The sequence below is a fragment of the Prionailurus bengalensis genome, chromosome A3 (genome assembly GCF_016509475.1).
Source record: "Prionailurus bengalensis isolate Pbe53 chromosome A3, Fcat_Pben_1.1_paternal_pri, whole genome shotgun sequence".
Classification (NCBI taxonomy): domain Eukaryota; kingdom Metazoa; phylum Chordata; class Mammalia; order Carnivora; family Felidae; genus Prionailurus; species Prionailurus bengalensis.
In genome coordinates, this window is record NC_057354.1 from 115363236 (window position 1) to 115391066 (window position 27831).

At 47.8% G+C, this 27831-nt stretch overlaps 1 protein-coding gene across 2 annotated transcripts; it reads left to right on the top strand.

Annotated features, from left to right (window-relative positions):
• The first annotated feature begins 477 nt into the window (after window positions 1–477).
• Window positions 478–26923, top strand: CAPN14 (calpain 14). Of its 2 annotated transcripts, XM_043553295.1 has the most exons (21): window positions 478–742; window positions 1999–2068; window positions 2892–3010; window positions 3147–3283; window positions 3773–3947; window positions 4547–4612; window positions 7245–7330; window positions 8598–8672; window positions 9738–9901; window positions 11067–11230; window positions 11754–11762; window positions 14196–14401; window positions 15373–15409; window positions 16181–16237; window positions 17733–17790; window positions 20605–20669; window positions 21972–22040; window positions 22930–23008; window positions 23616–23732; window positions 24086–24141; window positions 26484–26923. In XM_043553295.1, the coding sequence occupies exons 1-21, from the start codon at window positions 518–520 to the stop codon at window positions 26508–26510; spliced, it is 2061 nt and encodes a 686-aa protein (XP_043409230.1). In that variant the 5' UTR covers window positions 478–517; the 3' UTR covers window positions 26511–26923. The 2 variants fall into 2 exon arrangements, with proteins under 2 accessions (XP_043409230.1, XP_043409231.1); XM_043553296.1 differs by lacking the exons at window positions 478–742; window positions 1999–2068; window positions 3147–3283 and having other exon boundaries at window positions 2908–3010.
• The last annotated feature ends 908 nt before the right edge of the window (window positions 26924–27831 follow it).

Sequence of the window (27831 nt, forward strand, 5' to 3'; positions counted from 1 at the left end):
TTTGAAGAGAATATAGAATGAGGAAAGCCAGAGATGGGGAAGGTGCAGGAGGAAGGATGCGTGCGAGTGTAGGGGTGATGGCAAGCAGGCTCTGCAGGGCAGGACAGAAGGTGCAACCACTGCTCCTTCCTTGTCTGGCACCGGGACCCTCAAGCCCAATGGACTGAGCTTCTGCTTCCTGCTGCCCTCCTCCCCACCTCCCTGCTAAGCAGAAGTGTCCCAGTGACATTGGCATGGTCACAGGCCCAGGACCCAGCCTAAGGCTGGTGACACCCCTCTTTTCCCTCAGGCCTTGGTAGTGGAGCCTGGACCCCCAACTCGAGCCCCAGCACTGGACAAGCGCTCAAGGACCCTCACTCTCTAGGACAAGAACTGGCCCAGGTGCCCTAGCCCATCTCACTTTCTCTCCATCCTTCTCTTCTCTGGATGTAGCAAGTAAACTGAACATCGGCTCTCCATTCCAGGAGCAACAGAGACCATCCCAGAAGACCCCGAGGGTCCGTATCCACACTCTGCCATGTCTCTGTGTCTGTCTTTCCGAGGCAGATGGAAGATGGGGCAGAAGAACTCACTGGGGGGCTCCTCGCAGCTCCCCAAGCAGGACTACAAGGCCCTGAGGGAAAGGTGCCTGATGGAAGGCCGCCTCTTTGAAGATGACAGCTTCCCGGCCAGCCTGTGCTCTGTGGGCAGCGGGCCCCTATTGCGGAAGCTGCCGCCCGGCCTGCAGTGGAGGAGGCCTCCGGTAAGGGGGGAATTGTGGGGAAGCATCCCCTCAACACACACACACACACACACACACACACACACACCCCCACACACCAAGTCAACCCAGACCAAAGAATGGTGGAGTGTTCCAGATGCAGCATCTTACTCACTGTCATTGATTTCTATGTGAGGGGAATGTGGGAGTGCCCACATTCCTATTTTCCAGATGGAGAAAACCAGGGGTGATGCTGAGAGAAGTCTGAGGTGTGCCTCTCCCTCAGCTCCTCCCCAGAAATACACTGGGCAGCTGTGGCCAAAGTACTGTCTGACTTCATCTAAGATGGTAGGACACCCTGAGTCTCTGCTGAGGCCATCTGCAAAGAGACACATTTTCACATATCTTCACTCCCAACCCCAAAGTCAGGCCCATGGAACACGTAAATTAAGAAGCTATTAATCACTTTACAACAATGTTCTTCACTTTATAAAGTGCTCTGATGGTTCCTTTAAAAGGCGACTTAATGTGTTCAAAGACAGTCTGGCCCCCGCCAAACTTGATTTACACAAACGATTTCCCAGTCACATCTATAACAAAGTAAAGTCAGTGTGTGCTACAAATTCTCTACTCTTCTGTGCCCGTCCAGACTTCTCATCAAAGTCTGCAGCCCCAGACCAATTCCCTTCTGTGCATAAGATTCCCAAGTGGGCTTCCCAATCTAGAGAGCAGCCAAGATTCTACTTTTCCCAGAAAGTTTGGAAACTGCTGACATAGAGTCTGTCATACACCTGACCTCAGGAGAGCTGTGCCAGTGCAGAACCCCAGGGGTTCGGTGCTTCCCATGAAGCACAGACCACCCCTCCCCACCTCCCACCACCACCTTGCCCCATGTCTCAGCATAGAAAGGCAAAGAAACCATTATTTTGGGGGGTGGGTTGGGAAGACGTAGGATGACAGTGAGGAGAATGTGAAGATCTCTAGGAAAACATAAGAACACCTTCCAAAAGACATACTTCCATTTTAAACAGAAACTCTAAGAAAAGGCATTGTGGGTACAAGCCCTGTACCTCAGTGCCCACACAGAGTTCTCCAGGACTCCGGCTTATGTGGGCTGCAAGAAGGAGTGAGAAGTATGGTGGGCTGAATCCATATGCCAGATTGTCTGGGCCAGCCCTGCTTTCACATGTATCCTATATCTATGTCCCCACAAGTCCAGTCCTGGGGTATGGGAAACTACAGTCGCTGTAGCTCCAGGAACTTCTTGGTCAGAAGGATGATTCCGTCTGTCACTGCAGGAGCTGCACAGCAATCCCCAGTTCTATTCTGCTGACACCAAAAGGCTGGACCTGTGCCAGGGAGTGGTAGGTAAGTCTGCACAGCCCCTGGAGACATAGGCCTGGCACCTGCGAGCCTGGCCCAGCCCAGAGTGAGGGTGGGGAAGAGGAGAAGTGAGAGATCCCAATGGGGGAAAATGGCCACCCTGAACTCCACCTTGAAGTGCTGTGGCCTTGCTGGGATAATGATAACAGCTGGTCCTCTGAGGATGTATGGGAACGCCCAAACTTGCCCAACAATAACCCTCATTACCAGTTGACAGGTGTAAGTTTTGTCTGGGGAGAATGTGCTCTCTCTACTCTAGTCCCCTTAATGAGTCCTTTTCAGCACACCAGTCACTAGATACCCCAGATAGAGTCCAAGTAAGCCCATTCTCATCCCAACTTTCCTTTTAGGGGAATAGAAAAAAAAAAACCTTGGCCACTGGGGAAGGGAAATGTAGTGATACCCATTTCACAGACAGAAAAATGGAGTCCAGAGAGAGCTGAGGCTTTCTCAGGAGAACATAAATCACTTACAGTGGTAGGACTTTAGAAAAGTTTCGTTGTGTTTGGGTCCAAGTTCCTGAGGATGTGGCATTCAGGAAGCTAAAAGCTGGTCCAGGAATCTGACTCGATTCTTGGTGTCAAGTTGAGATTACAGCCAATGCCCCTCTCCACCTCCTCCTCACTAACTGTCTTCCTCTGAGTAGATCTTTCTCTTCTGTGAAACTAGGCTACAAGTCCAGAGAGGATAGCAATTGGGACTAGGCATTTCTTACATGTGATAAGTCCTCAATAGATTCATGCAGACACTTGTAGAATGTGCCTGAATGTGTGGTACATCCATGCAGACACTGTACTCTCTGGCCTAGGTGACTGCTGGTTCTTGGCTGCTTTGCAAGCTCTGACTTTGCATCAGGACATCCTGAGCCGTGTCGTTCCCCTGAATCAGAATTTCACTGAGAACTATGCTGGCATTTTCCAGTTCTGGGTGAGTATCCTCCTGGTGCCCCAGCCCAGAGGAAGCCATAGGAAAGAAGGTTCTTGGAAGAGTCATGTCTTTGCCTCCTGAGCTGACTGCCTTCCATGGCAATCTTTACTCACCAGTGGACACTTTCTCCTTCCAGTTCTGGCACTTTGGGAAGTGGGTTCCTGTGGTGATAGATGACCGACTTCCTGTGAATACAGCTGGCCAGCTAGTCTTTGTCTCTTCCACTTACAAAAACGTGTTCTGGGGAGCTCTTCTGGAAAAGGCCTATGCTAAGTAAGAAAACCACCAGAAATGTTTTCCCTTCCCTTCCCTTCCCTTCCCTTCCCTTCCCTTCCTTTCCCTTCCCTTCCCTTCCCTTCCCTTCCTTTCCCTTCCCTTCCCTACCCCTCCCTTCCCCACTCTCTCTTTCTGTTTATAACTCATCAATGCTGGGAGAGTGCAAGAGGAAGGAGGTACAAGAGCCACTGAGGCATGGCTCCTTGAATATAGAAGTGATGTATCCAGAATCTCTTATGTAGACTTTTCCCCATCTGAACAAGCAGTCAGGAATTTTGTCTTTTCCCTAATGGATGGAGTTATTTAACAAGGACAGGAAGTCAGAGTGTAGATTTTCCTTTGCCCCGGGGATGGAAGGAAGGAGTAACAGGTGCATGCCCAGAGAAGGACCAAACAGGGGGTTCACTAGACTCACTTGGATCATCCTAGGCTACAATACAAATGCCCCTTCCCCTCTTCTCCCATGTTTACTCCTTCCCCGGGCAGGCTGTCTGGCTCCTATGAAGACTTGCAGCGTGGACAGGTGTCTGAAGCACTTGTGGACTTCACTGGAGGGGTGACAATGACCATCAAGCCGGCAGAGGCCCCTGGCAACCTCTGGGACATCCTTACCTGGGCCACCTACAGCAGAACCCTCATTGGCTGCCAGACACACTCAAGGGTGCGAGTGGGTTGTGTGCTGGCAGAATGTCCTCTCCTGTTCCCATTCCCTTCATCCACCAACTTCTGTCCTCACCTCAGTGTGGGCCCTGACACTCCCACCCAGCTCCTACACCTAGAGTCCTGATGTTCAAACCAGAGCAGCCATGCAGGGGTGGGCAAGGCCACAGTAGTATGCAGACGGCATGCAGACAAGGGTGCTGACAGTGACTAAGTATCACCCAGGGGCAAGATGCTTTACTAGCACAACTGGTCTTTACTGCCTGATTTAGTAACAACCAAGAACTTCTAACTAGAGTAGGGAGCTCTGGGTTCAGCCCTGCCTCCAGGAGCAACTGCCATGCCACCCCACATGATGGTTTAGCAGCTCTGAATCTGAGTTTGTCCTGTGTACAATGGGATGGGGCTCGCCACAGAATGGCACCCTGATTTAGAGGCTCTAATGAGACTGTGGGTGCCGAAGAGCTTTGAGCACTGTGAGGACACAGCGTGGGTCTCTCCCAGCCCTCCCCTTAAGCCCTTGCTTTGACCACACAGGTCCCTATGACCCCCACATAAACCATTAGCAGTGGGCTGACAGGAGTTCTCTTGCCTCCACAGAAAGAGAGGGTGCTGGAGAACGGGCTGGTGGGCGGCCATGCCTATACCCTCACAGGAATCAGAAAGGTGGGTGGAACCAGCCCCTTTCTTTCTCTTCAGGCCCCTCTCCTTCTCTCCCAAGGCTTCTCAGCAAGGCTCCGGTGCATGTTATTATTTGTGCCCAGTCTAGAGAGGCAAATTGTCTGATGGGTTTTCTAGGCCTGCTAAAGCAGGTGGTGGGTGCCCTGCACCTGTGCACCTGTGTTCTGGAGTGATGGGGTGGGTCTGGCCTTTGCCACCTGTGGGGCACCATCCCGGTCCCTCTTGCCCTGTGGCAGCCCAGCCGATCAGCTATCCAGCCCTGCTGGACTCCACCCCTTCCTTGAGACCCCTTCACTCTGGGCTGCCACTGATGACCTTCATATCTGGGGCTTCCCACCCAAATTCTTACTTCTTTCTCAGAAGTTCCTTTTCGTCAACCTCTCAGGTTCTTTTCATTGCTATTCATCTTTCTTCCCCCATTGAGGGAAAGATGAATCAGACAGGGTCCCTGCTTACACAGAGCTTATAGTCAGGTATGGAGACACATCATATGCAAGAATGGTAAGAAAGCAAAGTCGAAAGTTGGGGGGCCGATAGAATAGACAAAAGGATTTCAAGGTTCAGAGGGAGGAGAGAAGACATTCTCCTGATTGGGTTGGGGGAAGTCAGAAAAGACTTTGTAGAGGAGGTGACATTGAGCTGGCCCCTGAAGGGTAGCTGGTGAGGGCACTCCTGGTGGAGGAGGCCACACGGAAAAACATGCAGGTAAGGAATCTACCGGTTCAGTCTTAAACACCCTCTGATGTCCCCTGGAGGGCCTGATGTCCCCAAGTCCCTGATTTCCTTTAACTGTTTTAAATTTCTTGAACTCCACTGCAACCTGACTTCTTCCTCCTCCCAGATCTGCACCAGTCATATGTGTGTGTGTGTGTGCGTGTGTGTGTGTGTGTGTGTGTGCATGCCAAGAGCTTTTCACTTATTTTCATAGTCCTTTAACAAAACTTTGATTTTTATGTCAGTGTGCTGTTGCAGAAGAATGAGAAGTGCTTCATGCAGTGCCTCAGAAAATCTCCAGAACGCTGTTGAGTAGAAAAAGTGAGGGACAGGAGAATTTACATCGTATGCTACTTTTTCTTTAAGAAAGAAAGGGCAGTAGGGGCGCCTGGGTGGCTCAGTCGGTTAAGTGGCTGACTTCAGCTCAGGTCATGATCATGTGGTTCATGAGTTTGAGCCTCTCCTCGGGCTTTGGATTCTGGGTCTCTGTCTTTCTCTGCCCCTCCCCACTCATGCTCTGTCTCTCTCTCAAAAATAAATATTAAATTTTTTTTTAAAAAGGCAATAATAATATATATTCATATTTGAATACAGAAGCATTCAAAGTGTTTGGAAGGAAGCATGGCTGGAAATGGAGAGGTCTAAGTAGGCAAGAGACTACTTAATACAGCACTTTTCATATAATTTTTGTTTTGAACCATGTATTTTTACCTGTTAAAATCCATTTAAACAGGGGCGCCTGGGTGGCTCAGTCAGTTAAGCGTCCGACTTAGACTCAGGTCATGATCTCACGGTTCGTGGGTTCGAGCCCCGCGTCGGGCTCTGTGCTGACAGCTCAGAGCCTGAAGCCTGTGTCAGATTCTGTGTCTCCCTCTCTCTCTGCCCCTCCCCCACTCGCGCTCTGTCTCTCTCTGTCTCAAAAATAAATAATAAACATTAAAAAAATCCATTTAAACAAATGAGATGTAGTCGACTTGACATTTCATTGATTGATGTTCAGTTTCTTTAGTTGATAATTACACCCTGCTTATGCAAACTGTTAACAGTAGGGAAGGGCAGGGTGAGGTCAATAAAGAAACTGTATTATTTTTGCAGCTTTTCAGTATGGCAGTTACATGTTTATGCCTATGTTTTGTTGCATGTTTATTTAACATATTTAACAAAATTTAGCACTTACTCTGCTCTAACTAGTGTCCTAACTGCTTTACAAATGTTAACTCAATCCTTACAACAACCCTGGGTGTGGGCATATTAGCCAAGTGGGGCTGCCATAAGGAATCACCACAAATCGTATGGCTTCAGACAATAGAAATGTATTCTTTCCCAGTTCTGAAGCTGGCAGTCTGAAAATCAAGGGGTCATGAGAGCCTCTGAAGGCTCTGGGGGCAGATTTTTTCTCACCTCTTCCAGCTGATGGTGGCTCCCAGCTTCCTTAGCTTGGAATGCAGAACCCAATCTTTCCCCCCATCTTCACATGGCCTTCTCCTCTGTGTCTTTCCCCCTCTCCTTCCCTTCCCTAGTCACTAGATTTAGGATCCACTCTCATCCAGGGTGATTTTATCTCGAGATCCTTAATTTAATTACATCTGCAAAGAGCCTTTTTCTAAATAGGATCACCCTGACAGATTTCGGGTAGACCAGACTTTTGGAGGCCACTATTCAACCCATTGCAGTGAGATGTGACAATTAGCTTTACTTTACAGATGAGGGAACACAGAGGTTAAGGAACTTGCTGTAGGTCTCAGCAGCTAAGAAGCAGCAGAGCCTTCTTCTCTTAACCCTCAGCGCCTTTAATCTTCCCTTTCAAGGTCTCATCTGGCAGGCACAAGTCCCACCCAGATATCTGCAACATTTGCATCTGGCACTCAGCCCAGCCACCTAAATTGCGACTCCTTTTGCACAGGTGACCTGCAGACACGGACCAGAATATCTAGTCAAGCTGCGGAACCCCTGGGGCAAAGTGGAATGGAAAGGGGACTGGAGTGACAGGTGAGCGCCTGACACCGGCTGCCAGGAGCCAGGAGGGGGCGGGGCAAGCCGGCAAAGGAGCTGGCCGCCTGCACACAAATTCACAAGTGTTCTCTTGGGCTCCAGCCTGACAGGGGAGCTTTCAGATTGTGAAGGTCAAGCTCTCACATTCATGAGATGCTTAATGATATATAGATTGTGTTCTCATTCATTATAATAATTGAGCTAATGTTTATTGAGAGCTTGCCAGCCCTGTGCTAAGCGGCTTTGAATAATTTTTTTCTCCCTGCCCATGTTTATTTTTTTATTTATTTGGAAGTAAAAATTGCACTTACTTCACATGTGCGGAAGTCTCCCCTATTTGTGTATTTCCACCAAGCACTTTGAATTTTCATTACCTCTAGTCCTCTGACCAATGCTCTTGTAAGGTAGGGCGTTTTATCCCCATCTTACGGATGAAGATGTTGATGCATTAGCGAAGGAATTCCTCGAGGTCTCTCAGCATGACTCGAGCAAGGTGTTTGGAGTCTAACCCAGTGTTCTTTTCCTGGTTCAGCGTGCTCTTGAGCCTGCTGAGTCAGAGGTAGACGATCTGGATTGGCCTCAACCTTCTGGTGACCGGTCATGACCTCTGGGCTTTCCGCTATTATCGCTATTATCGGAATGTGATTCCCTGTGTCACCCTCCAGGTATTTAGTTTTGGGCGGAGTCTAGGTGAAACTGGTCTAGGTGACATTGTTCCCCTTCTCTCGGGGTCAGAACCCTATGCTGCCTGCAGTCTAACATCTGAGAACAGGTTTTTTTGTTTGTTTGTTTTGTTTGTTTCAATGTTTTTTCCCATTTTTAGTTGTTTATGGTGGGGAATTGACGCAGGGAAGCCTTAACTCCTTCACAGTCAGCAATGGAAGTTCAGAACCATGGGGTTTGAAAATACAGAGTACCAATGTAGGCTCAAATACTCTCAGACATTTCATAACTTTGTGACTTCTGGAAAGCGAATTAATCTCTTTTAACCTCTGTTTCCGAATGTGTAGAACGGCAATAAAAATTGTGGTCAGCTTATATGAGAGAAAGTATGTCGAGAGCCTGGCCCAGAGCTTGGGGCACAGTGAGGGATGAGTTAAGGTTACGTGTTACTTTTATAAAGCAGGACGTGAGGTGTGGTTGTCTGCAAAGCAGCATGAAGATGAGGTAAATAATGACATGGCAGAGGATTTACTAAAGCATCTCTGCCACGTCCTCTGCAACCCTTTCATCCCCCCTGGAAACATCCCTTTTCTATTTTCAGCTCGGGTATGTGGGAGCTACTGAGCCCCAAGGAGAAGATTCTGCTCCTGAGGAAAAGCAATGACGGAGAATTCTGGTATCTGACTCGGGGACTCGGGACAAACACTCTAGCTTACATTTGGGTACCCAGCCTATTTATCGGGTGCCATGTGTATGCCAGGCGCCTCTTGTGTAGAGATCAAGAAGACCCACTAGGGGCCCGCAGTCTAGTGGGCAAACAGCCCCTGCAAACGGTCACAGTCTCTACAGTGAGACCTATGACCGCTGGTGTGGGGCTCAGTGGACCCTCAAAGCAGAGCAGAGGGCTGGCTGGCCACCTCCTTCTCTCTGACTTGCGCTCTGTCTCAATGCACTCAATCCTGAGGTTTTGCCTTTCCTGGCCTGAAAGGAAGATGAGATTATAAACTCTGAGCCATCTCACTTGCACCCCCCAGAGCGCCATGACATGACTCCCACCCGCCCCAAAGCCACTCACCCCTTTTTTATGAAAAGCCACCAAGACACCCTGAGCTAATATGGTTTCTGGGTGTCTTACATGAGCCCCATTTGTTCCCTTTGCCCTTCGCTTTTTGCCCTTACTCTTAACTTCACCCTTGTTCCCACGGGCCCCCTTCTCCCATTCTGCACCTGTTCTAGACCGCTGCGACCCCTCTCTCTTTGGAAGTCATCACTGAACTGCAAAGCCCTGAAAATACTATTATTTCCACTTTACAGATAAGTAAACTGAGCATCAGCCAGTTCGGCTAGCACGCTTTGACCCACAAAGTTGGCAAGTAGGGGCTAAGAATTTTATCAATTTATAATTGAGAACCAACTTGTGCAAATATTATCAAATATTTGTATCTTAATTGGCTAGTTATGTGCGCCTCAGTTTAGCTTTATCACCGCAATCCGCGAAACAGGAACATTGCCTCCAGGCACCCATTGTGGGAGGCTGCTTGCAGCCACGGGTAGGGGGCAGGAGGGTGGTCCATCACCCCCGATGCACCCTCATGCTGATCTAGCCAGCTGTGCTCTCCTGTGTCCAAGGCCAGCTCAGCAGGGTGTGGTGTGGGGCTGGGGCTGGTGGGGCAGCTTGGTTCCAGCCCCCACTCTGGTCCTGATGAGGAGACGTCATGCTATTCCCTCTTCCTCTCCACAGGATGACACTGAAGGACTTTAAAACACATTTCATGCTTCTGGTCATCTGCAAACTGACCCCGGGCCTGCTGAGTCAGGATGTAGGCCAGAAGTGGACATACACCATGCGGGAAGGAAGATGGGAAAAGGGGATCACAGCCGGTGGCCCGATGAAGTCACCCCGAGGTAAGCATGCGCACAGGAGCCTGGGCCCTTGGGGCTAATGTGGCAGCTTGGCCAGCAGGGGTGGGGATGCGGGCAGAGCTGCTGGGGATGGTGGTGAGGCCCTCACCCTGCACGGGCCATCTGGCTGAGGCATGGAGGGACTTCACTGACCAAGCTGTGTGCTCTGGCCCTGGGCTGTGTCCTCCTCAGCACACATGCCACAGTAAAAGGGTGGCTTAAATCTTTGATTTTAGGACAAGGTCATTTCCATGCTGAAATAACCACCCTTTCTTTCTTTCTTTCTTTCTTTCTTTCTTTCTTTCTTTCTTTCTTTCTTTCTTTCTCTTTCCTTCTTTCTTTCTAAATCTTTATTTGTTTTTAAGAGAGAGAGAGTGAGCAAGGGAGGAACAGAGAGAGAGGGAGATACAGAATCTGAAGCAGGCTCCAGGCTGTCAACACAGAGCCTGATGCAGGGCTCGAACTCACGAACTGTGAGATCATGACCCGAGCCGAAGTCGGACACTTAACCGACTGAGCCACCCAGGCGCCCCGAAATAACCACCCTCTAAAGGCAGGAGTGAAATGGTAACTTTATCATCTGTATCGGCCCCTCCTTGCCTACGGTTTTGGTAGTGACATAACATCAAGGATTCCTAGCTCACCGGTTACAGGGGGCAAACGTGTCTGAACTCTCCAAGTGGAGAGGTTTGGTGACTGTGTCCCTTTCTCCACAATGGAGGTGCTGAGCCATCTCTTTGGAAGGAAAGACCCATGGGGTACGGTCTCAGCCGGCCAGGCGCCCTTCGCTCCGGCTCCCCCCTCCTGCCAGAGAGGTCTGCCCCAACGCTCAAGCTGCCCTTCAGCTAAGGCTTGGTCCGTGTTAAAATGCAAACCTCCCTGAGGTCATGGACATGTTCTCCTCCATTCATGAATGCAGTCACTTCATCGGGCAGTGAGTGTGCTGGGTGAAGGGGCTACAGCAGCGAGAATACTCCGGTCTGCATGTCTATGGCAGAACACGGGGTGAGGAGGTGGAGTGGGAGGGTGGATAGAGGGGAGGCTGAGAACCCGACTCTGTCCACATGGACCTCTGGGTGGCAAGCCCAGGGGAGGCGCCCTGGGTCTGTGGGAGCCAGATGCTAGGGGTGTGGGGAGGCCTGACCCACCTCTCTGTGTTCTGCTGCAGACACATTCTGGAAGAACCCGCAGTTCCTGCTGTCTGTCTGGAGCCTTCAGGAGGGCAGGAGGTTCCCGATGCCCTGCAGTGTGCTGGTGTCCCTGCTGCAGAAGCCCAGGCACAGGCACCGCAACTGGAAGCCTCACCTGGCCATTGGCTTCTACCTCTTTAGGGTAGGTGGGCCTCGGGGGCATGTGGCCTCGCGGGGCGTCTCCCACCACTGGTCATCCTTTCTTCCATTTCCCGACTTCCTCCCCATCTGCCTCTGTCTACAAACAGACCTGGGTGCAGGCTTTGGCTCCATCCCTTAGGAATATGTCATCTGGAACAAGTCACCTCCTTGCCCCTGAGCGTCAGCTTCCTCTGTAAAGTGAGGACGATGATATTTATGCAAAGGGTAGAGTAAAAGCACATCACGCACCAGGGCTTTATTGTGGTGCCCAGCACGCAGTTTCTATAATCAGTACTGGTGGCTGGTGTTCTTTTCCTCTCCCAAGGAGCCAAGGTTGCCTTCCCTCACCCTTTTCCAGAATTCTTGATGATGGATTAAAATGTCCCTGACTAGAACAGCAAGTCTTAAGGGAGGGAAGGGGGCCTCTGGCTAGAGCCTCCCTATACATCAGCCTCTGTCACTTAGGGCTTGTGCAAGAGTTGGATTCGTGCCTAATGAGGTCTTTCTTTTTTTGTGTGTTTCAGTTGAGCAAGGTGAGTTCCACACTTGACCAGCTGGCCCTGGTTTGGAGTGATGTCACCCGTGAGGTTCAGCTTGACCGTAGCAGCCTTACATAAGGAGCTACGAGGATGTCTGGCAAAAATGCTGGCTGCCCGTGTGTGTAGAAGAAATGAGTGCTTGCCAAGGACCCTGAGAAATCCTTCTGCATCTATAGGGAGGTCTCCGAGCCTGGTGCAGAACCAATAAATTTTAGAATTTATTAAATCCCTACAGAAATAGCTAGAGGCTGTCACAGCATAGGGACAATGGTAATCACATCCTTGCCTGAGTTTTGAAGCTCATAATAAAACAGATCTATAACATATGAGACATTGGGAGACCATGCAGCCCATCTCCTTGGAGACAAGGGGCAAAGGCTTGGGAAAGTGGGACAAAAATCCAGGCAGAGGGCAAGAACCACTCTGTCCCTTACCTGCAGTGGCAGCCTAGAAGGATCAATTAAGGTTTGAGGTATCCCAGCCTCCAAAAGGGTGGGAGATATTGTTTTGTTTCCCAAAGAAACAGGAGTGGAAAACTTAATTATTTGACATTAAACTGATTAAACTGAATTAAACTGATTTTTTTTTTAACAGAAACCATTTTTGCATTAGGTATCTTGGGTCAGTTTTGGTTTTTTCCCTCCTGTGGGAACATGAAGGCTCCCAAAGTTGCCTATAAAATTTTAAAAATAGTTATTTATATCATGCATCTCTCTCTCTCTCTCTGTCTCTCTCTCCATATATATATATATATATGGGATATATATGTATATGGGATATATATATATGGGATATATATATATGGGATATATATATATGGGATATATATATATGGGATATATATATATGGGATATATATATATATGGGATACATATATATATGGGAGATATATATATATGGGATATATATATATATATGGGATATATATATATATATGGGATATATATATATGGGATATATATATATGGGATATATATATATACATATGGGATATATATATATATATGGGATATATATATATATATGGGTCAACCTACAATTAAATTATAGACAGAAAAAACTATAAGCCAGTTCAAAATTTAAAAGACAAGGGGCGCCTGGGTAGCTTAGTCGGTTAAGCATCCGACTTTTGATTTTGGTTCAGGTCGTGATCTCGTGGTTTGTGAGTTCAAGCCCTGCATCGGGCTCTGTGCTGATAGTGTGGAGCCTGTGTGGGATTCTCTCTCTCCCTCTCTCTCTGTCCCTCCCCCCACTCTCTCTCTCACAAAATAAATACAGTTTAAAAAAATTTTAAAGGCACGAAAAAAGTCATACATAGATAAAGTAAGCAGTTGATTCTACCAGGAACCCTAAACCTAGGACAGCTAATATGACTGAATATAAAATTTAGTTCTGAGATTCCTAGAGGCCAAGGCAAAGATGGCAATAGGATGATTCCCTAGTTCTCATCATCTGATAAAGAAAGCATGCATCATCAGGAGATTTATTTTATTTCTGTGGCCTTGAGTAGAATCTGTGAAATATGTTTTTATGTGGGTAGGTCATGTCTTTGTTATCTGTATATAAACTAGAGTGAGGATCCTGCTTATGGTCCTTGTCTCCCTCCACAACCCTGAGTGAGAACAAAGGGGAGAGGCAGCAAGAGAGAAAGATAGGGAAAGATAGAGAAATAAAGGAGGAAGAAAGGACAGAGAGAGAGAGAGAGAATGAGGGTGAGAGAGAGAGTAAGAGAAAGAGAGTATGAGATAAAACAACAACAACAACAAAAAAAACCCCACACGTGTCCAGGCAATGTCAGAGCCAGAGCCCTGATTCAGGTCCTCTGAACTTTCGTCCTACTCTCTTTCCCCTCCACTGAGATGATGTAGATTGTCCAATTTATCCGTATGTAGCTGTTATAATGTAGGCGGGGAGATGTTTGGCGGTCCACCTGTATGGGTGACCATAATCATGTCATAATTAACCTTGAAGTTGTATCGCATACATGGGGACTGCCACGGGAAGTGTAAAGGACATGGACATTGGAGGCTCAGCTGCCCTGAGTTCCAACCGTGGCCGAGACTCTTACCAGCTAGGTGACCTTGGGTATATGACCTGACTTGTCTGAGCCTCACACCCTTAACCATAAATGGAAAGTACAGGCCTGGTGACGTTTCTCACATCATTTGTATATGATGTTGTTTTTAACATAAAGTCAAGTGAGTTGACATGTCTACTCAGCCTCGCACAGGGTTCCAGCAACGGTATCCATTCCTGTCATGGTCTATTCTTTTATCTCCACTCCTCACCCCTTCACCCCTCCCCTGGAGCAGTAGGGTTTGGCTAATCAGAGACCACCTTATCCTGTCGCCTGGCCAAGGGCCCCAGGCCAGGCTACACACCCTGGGGATCACCTTAACTGGGACTCTTCCGTCCTCCACCCACAGCACTATGGTGACCAGAGGAGACTGCCCTCTGAGTTTTTCTGGAAAAATGCCCCCATAAGATGGCCTGAAGCATTTCTCACAGAGAAAGAAGTGAGTCAGGAACTGCAGCTGGAGCCAGGGACATACCTCGTTGTGCCCTGCACATCCAAGGCTGGCCAGGAAGCAGAGTTTGTCCTGAGAGTATTCTCCAGGAAGCACATCTTTCAGTAAGGACATGGGACTTCCCTGGAGGTGGGGGCCTTTTGGGGCTAGGGGAGATACAGAAGGTGAGGTGGAAATGGCAGAGGACGGGGTCTGTGGCCAACACAGAAGAGGGGTAGGGAGAGCAGGGAGCTCCCTGCATGGAGAGCATCCTTCTCCTCTTCCTCCCTGCTCTCCTTCTAACAAATGAAGAGTCTGCTAGACATTCAAGAGAAATAGCTACAACAGGCGTGGCCCTTGCCCTCTGGAAGCTCAGGGCCTGGAAGGGATGGGACATATGAGTAGTTATTTATGCTATCCTGCATCCAGTGCAAACATTTATCTGCACAAGGTGTTAGGAGAACACCAAGGAAGAGCATCTGAGCCAACCTTCCATGGTCCTGGGGGGAGACAGGGCTGACTTCAGGGAGGTGTTAGTTTCTAGGAGATGCATAGAGGGGATTGGGCAGATGAGGAGAGGCTGTCATCAATGAGCAGGCTCAGATGCCATAAGTGTGTGTAGGTGAATCAATATACAAACACATTCCAGCCCAACTTATTCTTCTGCTTATGATTGTTTTGACACGACAGCCCTTCAATGCTTAGAATCCAGTTCCCTTTCTTTTTTTCTCCATGGTTTGGCTCTGGATAGTTTGACTTGACCTCAAGCCTCACTGCCTGTCGGTGCCGAGTCATACGTATGAGTAGGAGTAGTTTGATGTGGGTGGAGACAACAAAAGGGGCTTGGTGTGCGCAAAGGCGGGGAGATGAGGAACAGTGCCAGGCATGTTGGGAGGGACAAGCAGTGTGCTGGGCCACATGGCTGCTCTGTCGACTTCAAGCAGGAGATGTGAGAGTAAGGCATGAGAGCTGGGCAAAGCCCACATGGGACACGGCTAAGGAACTTGGAAGATGTGTTCCTAGGGGAGGGAGACTGTTGGCCAAAGTGTTCCCGGGATGATCCCAAGAAGTAATTCTGCCTTCTGTTTTCCCTCAGTGAAATTGGATGCAATTCCAGTGCTGTCTTCTCTAAGGTACGTAGGCAAGTGGGATTCTACATGCGGGACTGTTTCCAAAGCCAAGATGGTGGGCTTCTCCCCTCACATTCAGGCTGTGGGGGAAAGTCAGCAGATCCTGCAGACCCTACTCCATGGCACCCGTACTTCATTACCTGTTGTGCCCTGAGGGCACCCAGGTTCTGCTGTTTTTCTATAATTTTAAAAAATTTATTTATTTATTTATTTATTTATTTATTTATTTATTTGGAGATAGAAAGAGAGCATGAGTGGGGGAAGGGCAGAGAGAGAGGAAGAGAGAGAGAATCCCCAGCAGGACCTCTGCTGTCAGCACAGAGTTCGATTTGGGCTCAACCTCATGAACCATGAGAGCATGACCTGAGCTGAAATCAAGAGTCAGACCCGACTGAGCCACCCAGGCACCCCCAGGTTCTGCTGTTTTTGCACCAGAGGAGCTGTCCTGGTCACATCCTTCTGGTCACATCCTTCTGGTCACATCATTGTCATTGAGGGTCCAGAGCCCCAGGTACATGGGTGATACATTTACTTGCTTTTGCTTCTTTCTACCTGATGTTTCTTTTGCCCATTTCACTGTTTGCTACTTCCCCAAAGGCAGTGAGAATTGGAGAAACAAAGAATGTGTGAGCATGGTGGTAGAAAACTTAAGACAGTGCACAAGGTCAAACTTAGGGATTTCTGGGGCCTAGGGGTCATGAGATGTTAGTGTGCCCATGAGCGTCCACATATCCAGGTGAATGACTAAGTCTTTCTGTGTGTCTGTTCCTGTAGGAAATAGTAGACAAAAATGAAGGGCAGGATGAATTCTTCACTAAACTCTTTGAAAAGGTAAGTTGACCAGGTGTGGTGGCGAGCAGTGGGCAAAGCCGGGGACTGTGTACTGACCCTGTGTACGAAGCATGATGTAAGGCTGCTCTTTGCCAGACTGCCACTTTCTATTTAAGTCCTCAAGTTTTTAGACAACTGGGGGAAAGTGGACTGTCTCCAGAAGGCTCCTGTAAAATGCGTATCTCTTCTTGGAAGCAACATTGATCAGTTGTAGGAGAAACAGCTTTAATCTTTAATCCCTGAGAAAATGGACTATAGTAGAGCCAAGAGTCAGTGTCGCTAGTGGCTCAGAGCATGGTCATGACAAGCCCTAGCAGTCTGGGAGAGCCCAAGGAGAAAGATCCCTTGGGTGGCCACCTAGAGAGGGGATAGGGCTGGTAAGAGGGCATTAGGGAAGAGGAGGGCCTGGGGCTACATACCTGGTTCCCTTGAGTTCTTTCCTTGGGTTGACCCAGATCAGGAGGCCAGTGGTATGTGTGCAAGGCTCTGGAGGCCCCTCTGTCCCTAACCTTTAGGGCACTAAACCCATTGAGGAATATGGCAAGAAATACTCTAGAAATATGGGGTCTGACACCTTAGTGAGGTCATTAAAACTAGAAGACCATGAGCTCCTTGTGTTCATAACACTGGATTTAATTCACTATGTGCCTGCACCTATGTTCTCTCATATTCACCCCTGGAATTTTGCATAGTGTAGTCAGAGAGGATAGTCAGACTCTTACATAAGTTGTTATAAAGGTTTTCCTCCACACCAGAGGTTTCCAAACATTTTCTGTTGCAGTCCTTTTATCTAATGGAATCTCACCAAGAACCCCAATATGTAAAAAACAGATTTTAAAAAAAGGTATATTGTGAGTATGTATCTATTTCATAAGCTCAACTGTATGTTGCTTGTATTTCATTTATATTTTTTAAAGTTAAATGTTAATGTAAAGGATTGCTTCTGAGAAACTCTGAAATTAAAATTTGGAGCCTTGGCTGAAGATGCCTTATTAAGAATAAAATTCACTGGCACCTGGGTGGCTCAGTCGGTTAAACATCTGACTTCCAACTTCAGACCAGGTCATGATCTCACGGTTCGTGAGTTCGAGCCCCACATTGGGCTCTGTGCTGACAGCTCAGAGCCTGCTTCGGATTCTGGTATCTCCCTCTCTCTCTGCCCCTCCCCTGCTCATGTTCTGTCTCTCTGTCTCTCAAAAATAAAACATTAAAAAATGAAATCAAATTCAAACCAAATAGCTTGCCGAACTTTTGAAGCATCTTGATAAAACCCAATTTGAAAATCACCATTATTAGTCCGCTTCTTAAGAGCCCTGCCCTGCTGGGGTCCTCGGGACTTGACCCCCAGCATCACTTATTCCACCCAGAAATGGCATGTGTACCATGCTGAGCTGATGCGGGAGTGGACTCCCAGCCCTCTTTTGTGGCGGCCACTCTGCATCTAATGAGCCTTCGGTAATGATGGTTTCCTCCTGCCACTCTGCTTCCCCTTCAGTGTCCAGAAATAAACGCAGTGCAGCTGCAGAAGGTCCTGAACCACATGACCTGGTCAAGTGAGTATTTCAGAGTCATCCTGTAGGACTCCGGGGACACAACGTTGCTGAACCCTGGGTCTGTTCTCTTTCCCCTGTGGAGCACATGAATTGCTGCACAATGGTCCCCCAGACAGCTGTGTCTTACATCAGGGGGTCATGTGGTCTGAGAAAGCAGTAGAGAAGTTTATGTAGCTTGGAAAATAGTGTTTTGGTTTTGGAGGTTTTCTTGCTTAGTTGGGGTGTGTAGAGATACATGGCTGTGAAAATAAATATTTCTGAAGTTTTGCTAGCTTGAGAATTTGAGTAGAATATCCGAGTACTTCTTGGCATATAAATTCTGTGTGGAAGACCATACCCAAGCTGGTACATAAATCTTAAGTATTGACGAGCTGACCAGGGAACGTTCTAATGAACTCGTATTTAAATTGACCAACCTATAAAAATCGAAGGAGGGGAGCACATTCCCTTAGGGGGCTGCAAATGGCTAGTGTGGATGCCTTCATATGACGCTTGAGAAAAATTATTAGGAAAGCTTAAAGTCCATGGAAAAATGTTTATATGTATATTTTAAGAGAGAAGAACATGATTTCTCTGGGGAGGAAGAAGGACTTCAAAATGAAAAAAGTAAACCAGGGGCGCCTGGGTGGCGCAGTCGGTTAAGCGTCCGACTTCAGCCAGGTCACGATCTCGCGGTCCGTGAGTTCGAGCCCCGCGTCTGGCTCTGGGCTGATGGCTCAGAGCCTGGAGCCTGTTTCCGATTCTGTGTCTCCCTCTCTCTCTGCCCCTCCCCCGTTCATGCTCTGTCTCTCTCTGTCCCAAAAATAAATAAACGTTGAAAAAAAAAATTAAAAAAAAAAGAAAAAAGAAAAAAGTAAACCAAACAATTAAAGGGTATTTGCCACCTAAGATATGTTATTACTTCTCCTTTATGTGAAACCAAGACTTCAAGTCCAAACAAATTGTAGTCCAGGGTGTTGTATAGCTCAGGGCTTGGAATAATTTCCAGATGGTTCCTCAAAGCCAAATTCAGGTATCATAAAAGAGCCAGAAGGAGAGATTCTAGAAATTATAGACTATAAGAGCTCCCCCACATCTTGGGGGGAAAAATCTAGGGAAATTATCTAGAAGAGATAGCTTGTGCACATTTATAATTTTTTAGATTATTTGATCACAAGCATGCAAAATGGTGTTCCAAAGAGTGTATGGGCAAATTGCTTTCTTGTAGTTCTTTGAGAGAATTTCTGGATTGGCAGATCAGAGAACTGTGGATTTGGGCAAAATGCTTGGTAAACTATCTGATGATAAATTATGACATGTGGGTTGGAAAGTAGCAACATGAGATGTGTTCCATTCCCAAGAGTTATATAAATATAAAACCGGAGGGGTAATTCTATGTTATAGATGAGAGTCTCTAAGTATAGACGAGGGTCTCTGGTTTCTACCATTGGTGCCCTTCATTTCCCCAGCTTTTATCAATGACTCAGAAGAAGACATGGGAGATAGGCTTTTCAGATCTGCAGATGGCACAAAGCTGGGAGGAATCATTAACATAATAGATAGCAAAATTGAAAATGCTCACAACAGACTGTGCCCAAAACCAAAAAGATGAAACAGAGTCGGGTTGATAATGAAAAACTGCCATTTCATTATTTTTTAAAAAATTAATTGCATAAGTTCCTAACAGAAGAGATCTCATTTTTGTGGAGGTTTATGTGAAAGATATCTGGTTAATTTCATTGACCTGGAGCTTAACACAAGCTAACAGTTTCAAGTTGCTGCTAAATCAGCTCATCTGAATTCAGGCTATATTTAATGAAAACATTTAGATTTGTATTTTTGAAATTGTGTTGCAAGAAAGATTAGAGACTAAGAAGTTTTAGGAAGTGTTCCATGAAATAAAAGGGGTTAGATTCTGTGGTCAGTTGTGCTTGGGAAATTCTGCATTAAACAAAAACAAAATTTCCATGTTGGCTCCTCAGTACCTATTATATGCTAAGATGCATGGTGAATGGAGACAAAGGGTCTATAGATACAAAATATTTCAAATGTATTTGAACTCAAAACACTTTCTCTGCAGAACATCATTTTTGGAACATAATTTTTGGGAAGTGCAGCTTGAAAATTTGGGAAGTCATAGCCCCATTGTTCTCTGCTCATCAAACTGTAGCTGAAGGAGTACGTTCCCGTCTTGGTTCTGCATTTTAGAGAGAAGGTGGCAAAGCATAGGGTCTAGAAGAAGGTGGAGAGGGTTTAGAAGACATGTTTAGAATGCAGGAGAAACATCGAAGAGCAGATGGATGTCTGTTCATGCTCTTCTGGAGGCAGAACTTGGACTAGGGATTGAATTTTGCAGGCAGTTCTTTCAGAATTAACATAAATTTCTCCTGACTGGAGCTATCTGACCATGTGAAAAAGTGAGCACCCATAACTGACAGACCATCCACCAACCACCTGAGGAAAGAAACCTCCCATTTAGGTGGAAGTTGAACAAATTAATGTCTCAGATCTCTTTCAGACTTGGGAGCCCGTGACTCTGTGAGGGTACCTGTCTCCTAGGTACACAGGGCTCCATTCATCTGACCCTCTGTAGAAGAAGACCAGGCTATAATCAGGTGTTCTATGCAGAGTTTTATGGTGCTTTTTGGGTGTAGGAATCACCACTAAGCCTTCTCTCTTTTCCCTGCCCTCTTGTTCCTACTTCCCGCTACTCCCCATGAATGACAGTCATTAGAACCTACAGGTGGCCTAGATAGTGCTGCCTCTTACTGTTAAGAAAAGGGCTGTGCAGTCCTAGGGCAGGGCCCCATGCAGACTCTTTCTGTCCCTCTGCAGGTCTGGGGAGTGCCCAGCCTTTCTTCAGCCTGGACGCCTGCCAGGGGATCCTGGCCCTACTGGATGTATCTTTTCAGGTTTGTGGCAGGACGCATGCTGCTTGTGGAGAGCCTCACTCTGGGCCAGGCTGCCTGGGTTTGAATCCCAGCCCAAGCACTTACTATTTGTGTGATCTCGGACACATCATGTAGCCTCCTTGTGCCTCTAGGTCCTTGTGTGCACCATAGAGATGCTACAGCTCCTCTGTAGTATCAGTGGGAGAATGCAAATGGGGTAACCCAGGCAAAGTGCTGTCATCGATTACATTTTCACTATTAGCTATTGCTAAAAATAATCTTATTTCCTGATAGGGAGGATGAGGCAGCTGCTGGGTGGTGGTTAGTAACAATCCCCCAAGTAACAAGAAACTGTTACAAGAGCCTCAGGGTTCCAAGTTTTCATTTGGTGACAGGGCAGTGGCTGCTCGCCTTGACAGATCGGGAAATCAGAGCTCAGTAAGTTCAGTGCATGCCACAGACTCTGCCTTCCTGGTTCCGATATTTCTAGCAAACCCTCTTTCTACGTGAACCATTTAATCACGGTTTAATTATCTGTACTACAGAGAGGTGTGTGAATGCATGGTGGGAGGGTTGTGAATACAAAAGCAGTCTTTATAGAAACTTTGCAGACAGCATGGACATCACGGGACGGGAGTCAGGTGCACAGGCATTGCAGGAGGTCCCAACCTCATCACCAGATGCAGGAAGTTCATCAGCCCCCCTTTTATCATCCACTCTAGAGGGGAGTGAGTACCCACCTCACCTATGAGGTGAAAATGAAGTAACGTAATTAAAGTGTGTAACTCGGTCCTAGAGCCACCCGAAGGACCCAGATGGAGGTGTGTGTGACAATATTTTGACCCAGTCTCTCTGAGGCAGGGGTATTTGGACATGGCTCAAAGCCACTCATTAAGCTTTTAACCTTTTCTAAAATGACTAAATAAAAGAGCCACCCTGTGACTGACCCCTTCCAGAAGTTGGTTTGAGCAATTAATAACATAAAAAGAGCTACTGTTTTTTATTTAAATCACATCAAATTGGCTGGGTCGAACTCTCCTGTCTCACTAGACGGTAGCTGTTTTCATCACCATCATCACCGCCGTCATCAGACTTCTCCCAGTGTGGCTGTGTTCTGGCTCATTCTGTCCTTTCCTAGCAAGGGCGAGGGAGCCATGGGCTGGACTGACCAGCCAGCAGAAGCCAAGTAGGGAGATCAGACACGGGACAGGGCTGTCCACAAATCGTGCCCCGTCGTGTGGAGGGCCAGCTGCCGCTCTCAGAGGTGTGAGTGCAACTCCCCTGGCGGCTTTGACCTTAACCTTCTATCAGCTTAATGCGTCGGGTACCGTGAGCATCCAGGAGTTCAGGGACCTGTGGAAGCAGCTGATGCTGTGTCAGGTAAGAACGTGTCTTCACAACACGTCCCTGAGGGAGGGGCAGAGGCAGCAGCAGCTCTGCAAAGCTGGGTGAGGCACCACTACCCCTTCAGCCCTGTGTACCCCACTCTTCACCCAGTCTGCTCTGCTCTCCCTCCGGTGGGCCAGCCTTCCCTCTCTCCCAAACTCAGAGAGCCTGTTGCAATAGTCTCCTGGATTTCTTTTCTTTTCTTTTCTTTTATTTATTTTTTAACATTTATTTATTTTTGAGAGACAGAGCACAAGCAGGGGGAGGGGCAGAGAGAGAGGGAGACCCAGAATCCGAAGCAGGCTCCAGGCTCTGAGCTGTCAGCCCAGAGCCCGATGCAGGGCTCGAACTCACGAACTGTGAGATCATGACCTGAGCCGAAGTCAGACGTTTCACTGACTGAGCCACCCAGGTGCCCCGATAGTCTCCTGGATTTCTAAAGTGCATGTCTGATCGTGTTGCTTTGTTTGAGACTCTCCACGGTCTTCCGATAAAGTCTGAACTCCTTAGCATGGCATTTAAAGTCCTGCATCAAGTGGCTTCTTCCCATTTTTCCAGTTATTACTCACAACTGTCCCTCTCACCTTCCTGAGTCAGAAAGTTGGAAGCCCTTCAAGGTTTAGGATGATGTGCCTCAATCAAGTACATTTTGCTATACCCAGACTGTCTATCCCCGTGACAAAAACAAAAGCAAAAAAATGCTCCCTTTCTCAGAAGCCCGGATGCTCTGCCTCTTCTCGTGCTGGCAGCAGGTGTTGCTGGCAGAGCCTCACGATGGCCAATAGCAGCATGGATGCTGGGGCATGGCGGGGGGGGGGGGGGCGCTCTCATGTGGTGCACAGAAATGCTTGGTTCCCGAGCCTTTGGTGTGGCTTCTTTGCAGGAGGTTTTCCACAAGCACGACAGCAGTCACTCAGGATACCTGAACAGGACCCAGCTGCAGGCTGCCATGAGGGATGCAGGTAGGTGCAGGCCGAGCAGATGCTGCGGGCGGAGCGGGGAGGGGAGGGGTGTGTGGCTTCTGAAGTAATCCCAATGTGCACAGTTGCTCCCTGAGCCAGAGGCCCAAAGATGTGGATCTGCAAATAACAGAAGGATTTATTATTGCTATCACTATGGTCATAGCTAACATTTTGGGGGGGGGGGGTTGGAACATCCACTCTCTGATGTAATCTTCAACACCGTGGGATAATCCCTACTTTACAGAGGGAGAAGTTAGAGCTCAGGCAAGTTAGGTAAGTTGTCTGGAGTTTGAGTCCAGGATGATCAGGCTCAAAAGCAGATGCTCTTGACCACGCTGCATAGACTGCCTCCTGCCTTGAAGGCCAGTAACCCTCTCGCTAAAAAGATCCTCATGCTGGTGGCCAAAGGGGGCAGGAAGGGGGAGTTGAGATGAGACAAAGAAAATTGGCTAATAATTAAACTAATGAGCCCCATAAAAGAAGATCCCTGTGTTATCAGGATTCAGGTCCTGGAAGGGGAGGGACAATTTCAATCAAGGGGCCTCAGGTGGAGGGGAGGGGATATGAGGTCCCCAGCACACATGGGGAGAGTCTGTGTTCAATGCAGGAATCATGCTCAGCAATGACGTCTGCCAGCTGATGCTTATCCGCTATGGCGGCCCCAACCTCCAGATGGACTTCGTCAGCTTCGTCCACTTGATGCTGCGTGCAGAGTACATGGAGGGTGAGCTGGGGGGAAGGAGGCAGGGCCGGTGCTTCCTCTGCATGCCTCACAGATTGCCCACCTGCTCCCAGTCCAAGCAGGAGAGAAGACAGCTACCAGGGCGGAAACAATAGGCCAGGAGCTATGGGGCACGCTGGCTCTGCACCCAAGAAACCCAGCTATGTTGCTCCAAACTCATGTATACCCTGCCTGTCCCAGAGGCAAAGGTCTGAGGCAGTTCACTTACACTTGTAAAGTGCACACATGGCTTGCACACAGGCTAAAACCGGGTTTGCAGGTGAGGGGATGGATGGAGGAACCAGTTTGTAATGTCTCCAGACACATCTGTGTTCCTTTCTGGTGCATGTTCACAGATGCCTTTCAGAACTTAACCCAAGATGGCAAAGGGATCTACCTCCAGAAGCCAGAGGTAAGCCCTTCTCTGTGGGGTTGACACACCTCATCTTAGAGAGAGGTGGTCACGGCATGTCCATGTGAAGGACCAGGGTTCTGGGTCCTTCATTCTACTGAGTTTGGGATGTAGCCCTGCCTTGACTACACCTATTTGTCTATTTGCCAGCTCTTTACGAAGCACTCACTCTGTGCTGGGCACCTATGCAGGGACCAGGAGACTGACTCAGGGGACCCAATAACTATGATTACAATAATGCCATGTGACAAATCCACCTAACTTCAGCAGTGACAGCAACACTCATGGAGCTCCCCGGCCACGTGGCTGGAAGTCAGTGGATCTCAGCTGGCTGGCCCATGATCAGTGGGTGAACAGGGGGCTTTTCTGGTGTACCTTCATTGAGGAAGCTCTGGCCAGGCTAGTCTCATGGTCTCAGGACAATGGCAGAAGCACAGGGAAGTGAGCTTAAACATGCAGGGTGTCTGAGATCAGGCACATCGTGCCTTGCAACTCATTCTGTTGTCCAAACCAAGTCATGTGGCCAAGCCTACTTCCAGCACTTGGGGAAAGAGCCTTCTCCTTGTCATGAGAGGAACATCAAAGTCACTTGCAGAGGGCACGGACACAGAGGGGGGTGAAGACCCAGGCCAGCAATGAAGTCCAGCATAGACAGTAATAAGATAGCTGGTCTGAATAGGGCATTTCACAGAGGCCTTTCTGGAGGAGGTGACATCGAAGTTGAAACCTTAAAGATCAGAAGGAGCCAGGGAGGCAGAGTGGAGAGTAGGAAAGGCTCCCTCCTCTAGAGGGAACATTGTGTGCAGTCCTGGCTAGAGTATAAAGAATGACAAAATTGGCTTAAGATGTCTGGAAAGATCAGGGTCAGATCTTTCTCAACAGATGGCTTAGCCTTCCCCATAAAGGTAGGGATTCTGATCTGTCTGGATGTCCTCTTCTTGAACTTCATACAGTGTGCTTTGCATGTAATAGGAGCTTCACGAATGTTTGTTGAGTGAAAGAGGCGATAAACTGAGAGGACAAATCTGTGCCTGACACTGATTGTCTTGCCCGATCCTTCAAACCTCATGGATTTACTGTGTACCTGCTATGTGTCAGATGTGGTGCCAAGTGGGGTTTGCTGCAAAGACACTGAAATCTGGAATTAAACAATCTGCCCTTTCTTTGTAAAAACACATCTTCTATTTGGGCTGCTTAAAAAGGTCCTAGTAAAAGCTGAGGTTTCTTCCTTGACCTCAAATGTCCATTTCATGTAATATTTTCCCAAGATATTGGGACCCCCAGCATGTGTCTCACCTCAGTCATGGCCATGTCTGAGTGTGAAGGTAAGATTCAGCTAGAGGGACAATGGTTAGAATCTTTTGGGTCCATCTCCATCTCAAATCCCCAAGCTCATGTCCAGATCCCAAGCAGTGCTTCTATAGTGCAGACTCAGAGCTGGGAGAGCAGGACATCATGAAAGAGGGTAGTCCACAGCCTGAGCAGACCCCAGCAATGCAATGTGCCATCACGGGAAGAGAACTGGACTGAGCCCCAGGTAGAACCCACAGCACTCCTGTAACTAGCTGTGAGACCCTAGGCAAATCAACTTGAATAGATCTGGGCCTCAGCTTCCCCACATGTAAAATAAATGAGTTGCGCTAGGTGGTCTCTAAGGCCCTCTTCAGCTGTAACCACCTCTGGCTCCATTAGAAAGAGATCCTTAGGCCCATCCAAGGAGGCCTACAGGGAGGGGCAGCCAACTTGTTAGAATTTCATGCAGGTTTTCTCTGACGCCATTGGTAACTTCACATTATCATCTTCATCGCCACCATCATCAGTATCACCATTTTGATGTAATTGGCTTGGGGAGTGGTTTCTCCAAAGGTTCTCTCTGTGTGAGTTAGAGGGGCTGTTCATCACACCCACATAAAGCTGTCAGACAAATGGGCCCTTAAATGTAAACATGTAGAATAGACTCTAATGGATTTCTGCTACCCAGTTGGTCTACACACCTGCACACCGCTGTCATGAGCATGCCAAGTTGAATTCATGGCGGAAAATTGCATTGAGAACTGAATACAGAATCAGCCTGTATCTTGGTTATCATCATTCACCGGCACCATGAGAAGTCAAGGTTGATTATATTTCAGGTTGATTTATACTTACTACCAGATGGTGTGGTCCCTCTGGCTAAACCATCCATTAATGTCCTGTCTCTGTGGCTTCCCAGGAATGAGGGGGAGGAGGTCCTAAGTCTTGTGTCAGCCTCCTGGGTCTGGTGACAGAGAAATGAAGCACCCTTAGCTGAATGTCACAGGTGGGCCTGCACTGACCGTAATTTGCTTCCCCAATATATTCAGTGGCTGATGATGACTCTGTACTCCTGAGAAGGCTGGAGCCCTGTCTGCCTTCACTGAGAACTCTGCATGTGGCTCAAAGGTAGCCTTTGACTGAAACCAATCCACATTCAGCCCATTTACTGTTCTTCAGGACCGTGTCTCCAGTCATCGCCTTCTCAGCTGGGAAGATTTCTTTTCTGCAGACCTTCCCCTTGGATAGGCAGTGTGCAAAAAGGGAAAGGAGTTAGCAAAGATTGCCTTGGACTTGTAAAGACCAATTGTCATTCTCCAGCCACAACCTTGTCACAGCAGGGATGTCAGCTGACGTGGCCTAAGAAATCTGACTCCAGAGTTGGTATGTCAACCTTTAACAATACTGCCTCCATGGCTGTCCAATTTATTATTTTTTTAACTTTGAAAAAATAAAGATTTATTACTTATAAGACCTGGAAATTACATAGCACCCCTAGGGCTGCACAGTGAGGTCGTTGTGAGAGGAAGAGAGAGAGAGAGGGAGAGAATGCCTGGGGTTCTCCTTTTATTGGGGTTGTGGGCAGGGTTTCATGGGTTCATTCTCTGTTGGTGAATTTTAACACAAGAGTGGGAATTTAAAGTGGGAAGAGGGGGGAAAAACAGAAACAAGAGGTTCAAATGGTCAGTTATAGAAATGAACCAAGATCTCTCTATCTAGTCCTATGGCTGGTAAAGTGTTTATTCAAGATGCCTGGTCAACCAAAGCCTAAGTCAGACCCTTGCATTACAAGAGAGAAAATAACAACAGCTCTCAAGGCTTATGCTACAACAAGGCTGAGAATGAAATCCAATGTGTGAAGTTGGCACAGCAGATGGATGGAAAGAACCTGAGCCACTGATGACTTTATTGAGCTACTCAACCAACTCTGGAATCATCTATCTCTAGACTTACTGCTAATTCAATGATAAGCCTTTTTACAGTTTATGTTGTTGTCGATCACATTTTGGTCGCTTGAAGATGATGGCTATCCAATTTAAATAGCCTTAACCTTAAATAGCCTTAGCCAAATATCCCATTTGGAGTAATAGTCTAGGTTTCAAGATCTGAAGAGGGACTAATATGTCCTTAAACAACTGTACCAGCATCTATAAATTGGTGGAGGCATAGGCTAAATTTCAATTGTGTGGAGGTGGGGTGGGGCTATATTGAGCTTTTAAGAACACAGAATATGAGAGGCTTGGCAGAGTCCAGGTGGGTTGGGCTGGCTCTGGCATTTGAGGTCACTGGATGGTCTTCTGCTACCATATCTCCAGATGATTGAATTGGGTGGCGGAGGGTGGGGGGGGGGGTGTGTAGGTGGGAGCCAATGGATTTAAAACACCTGAATTCTCAAAG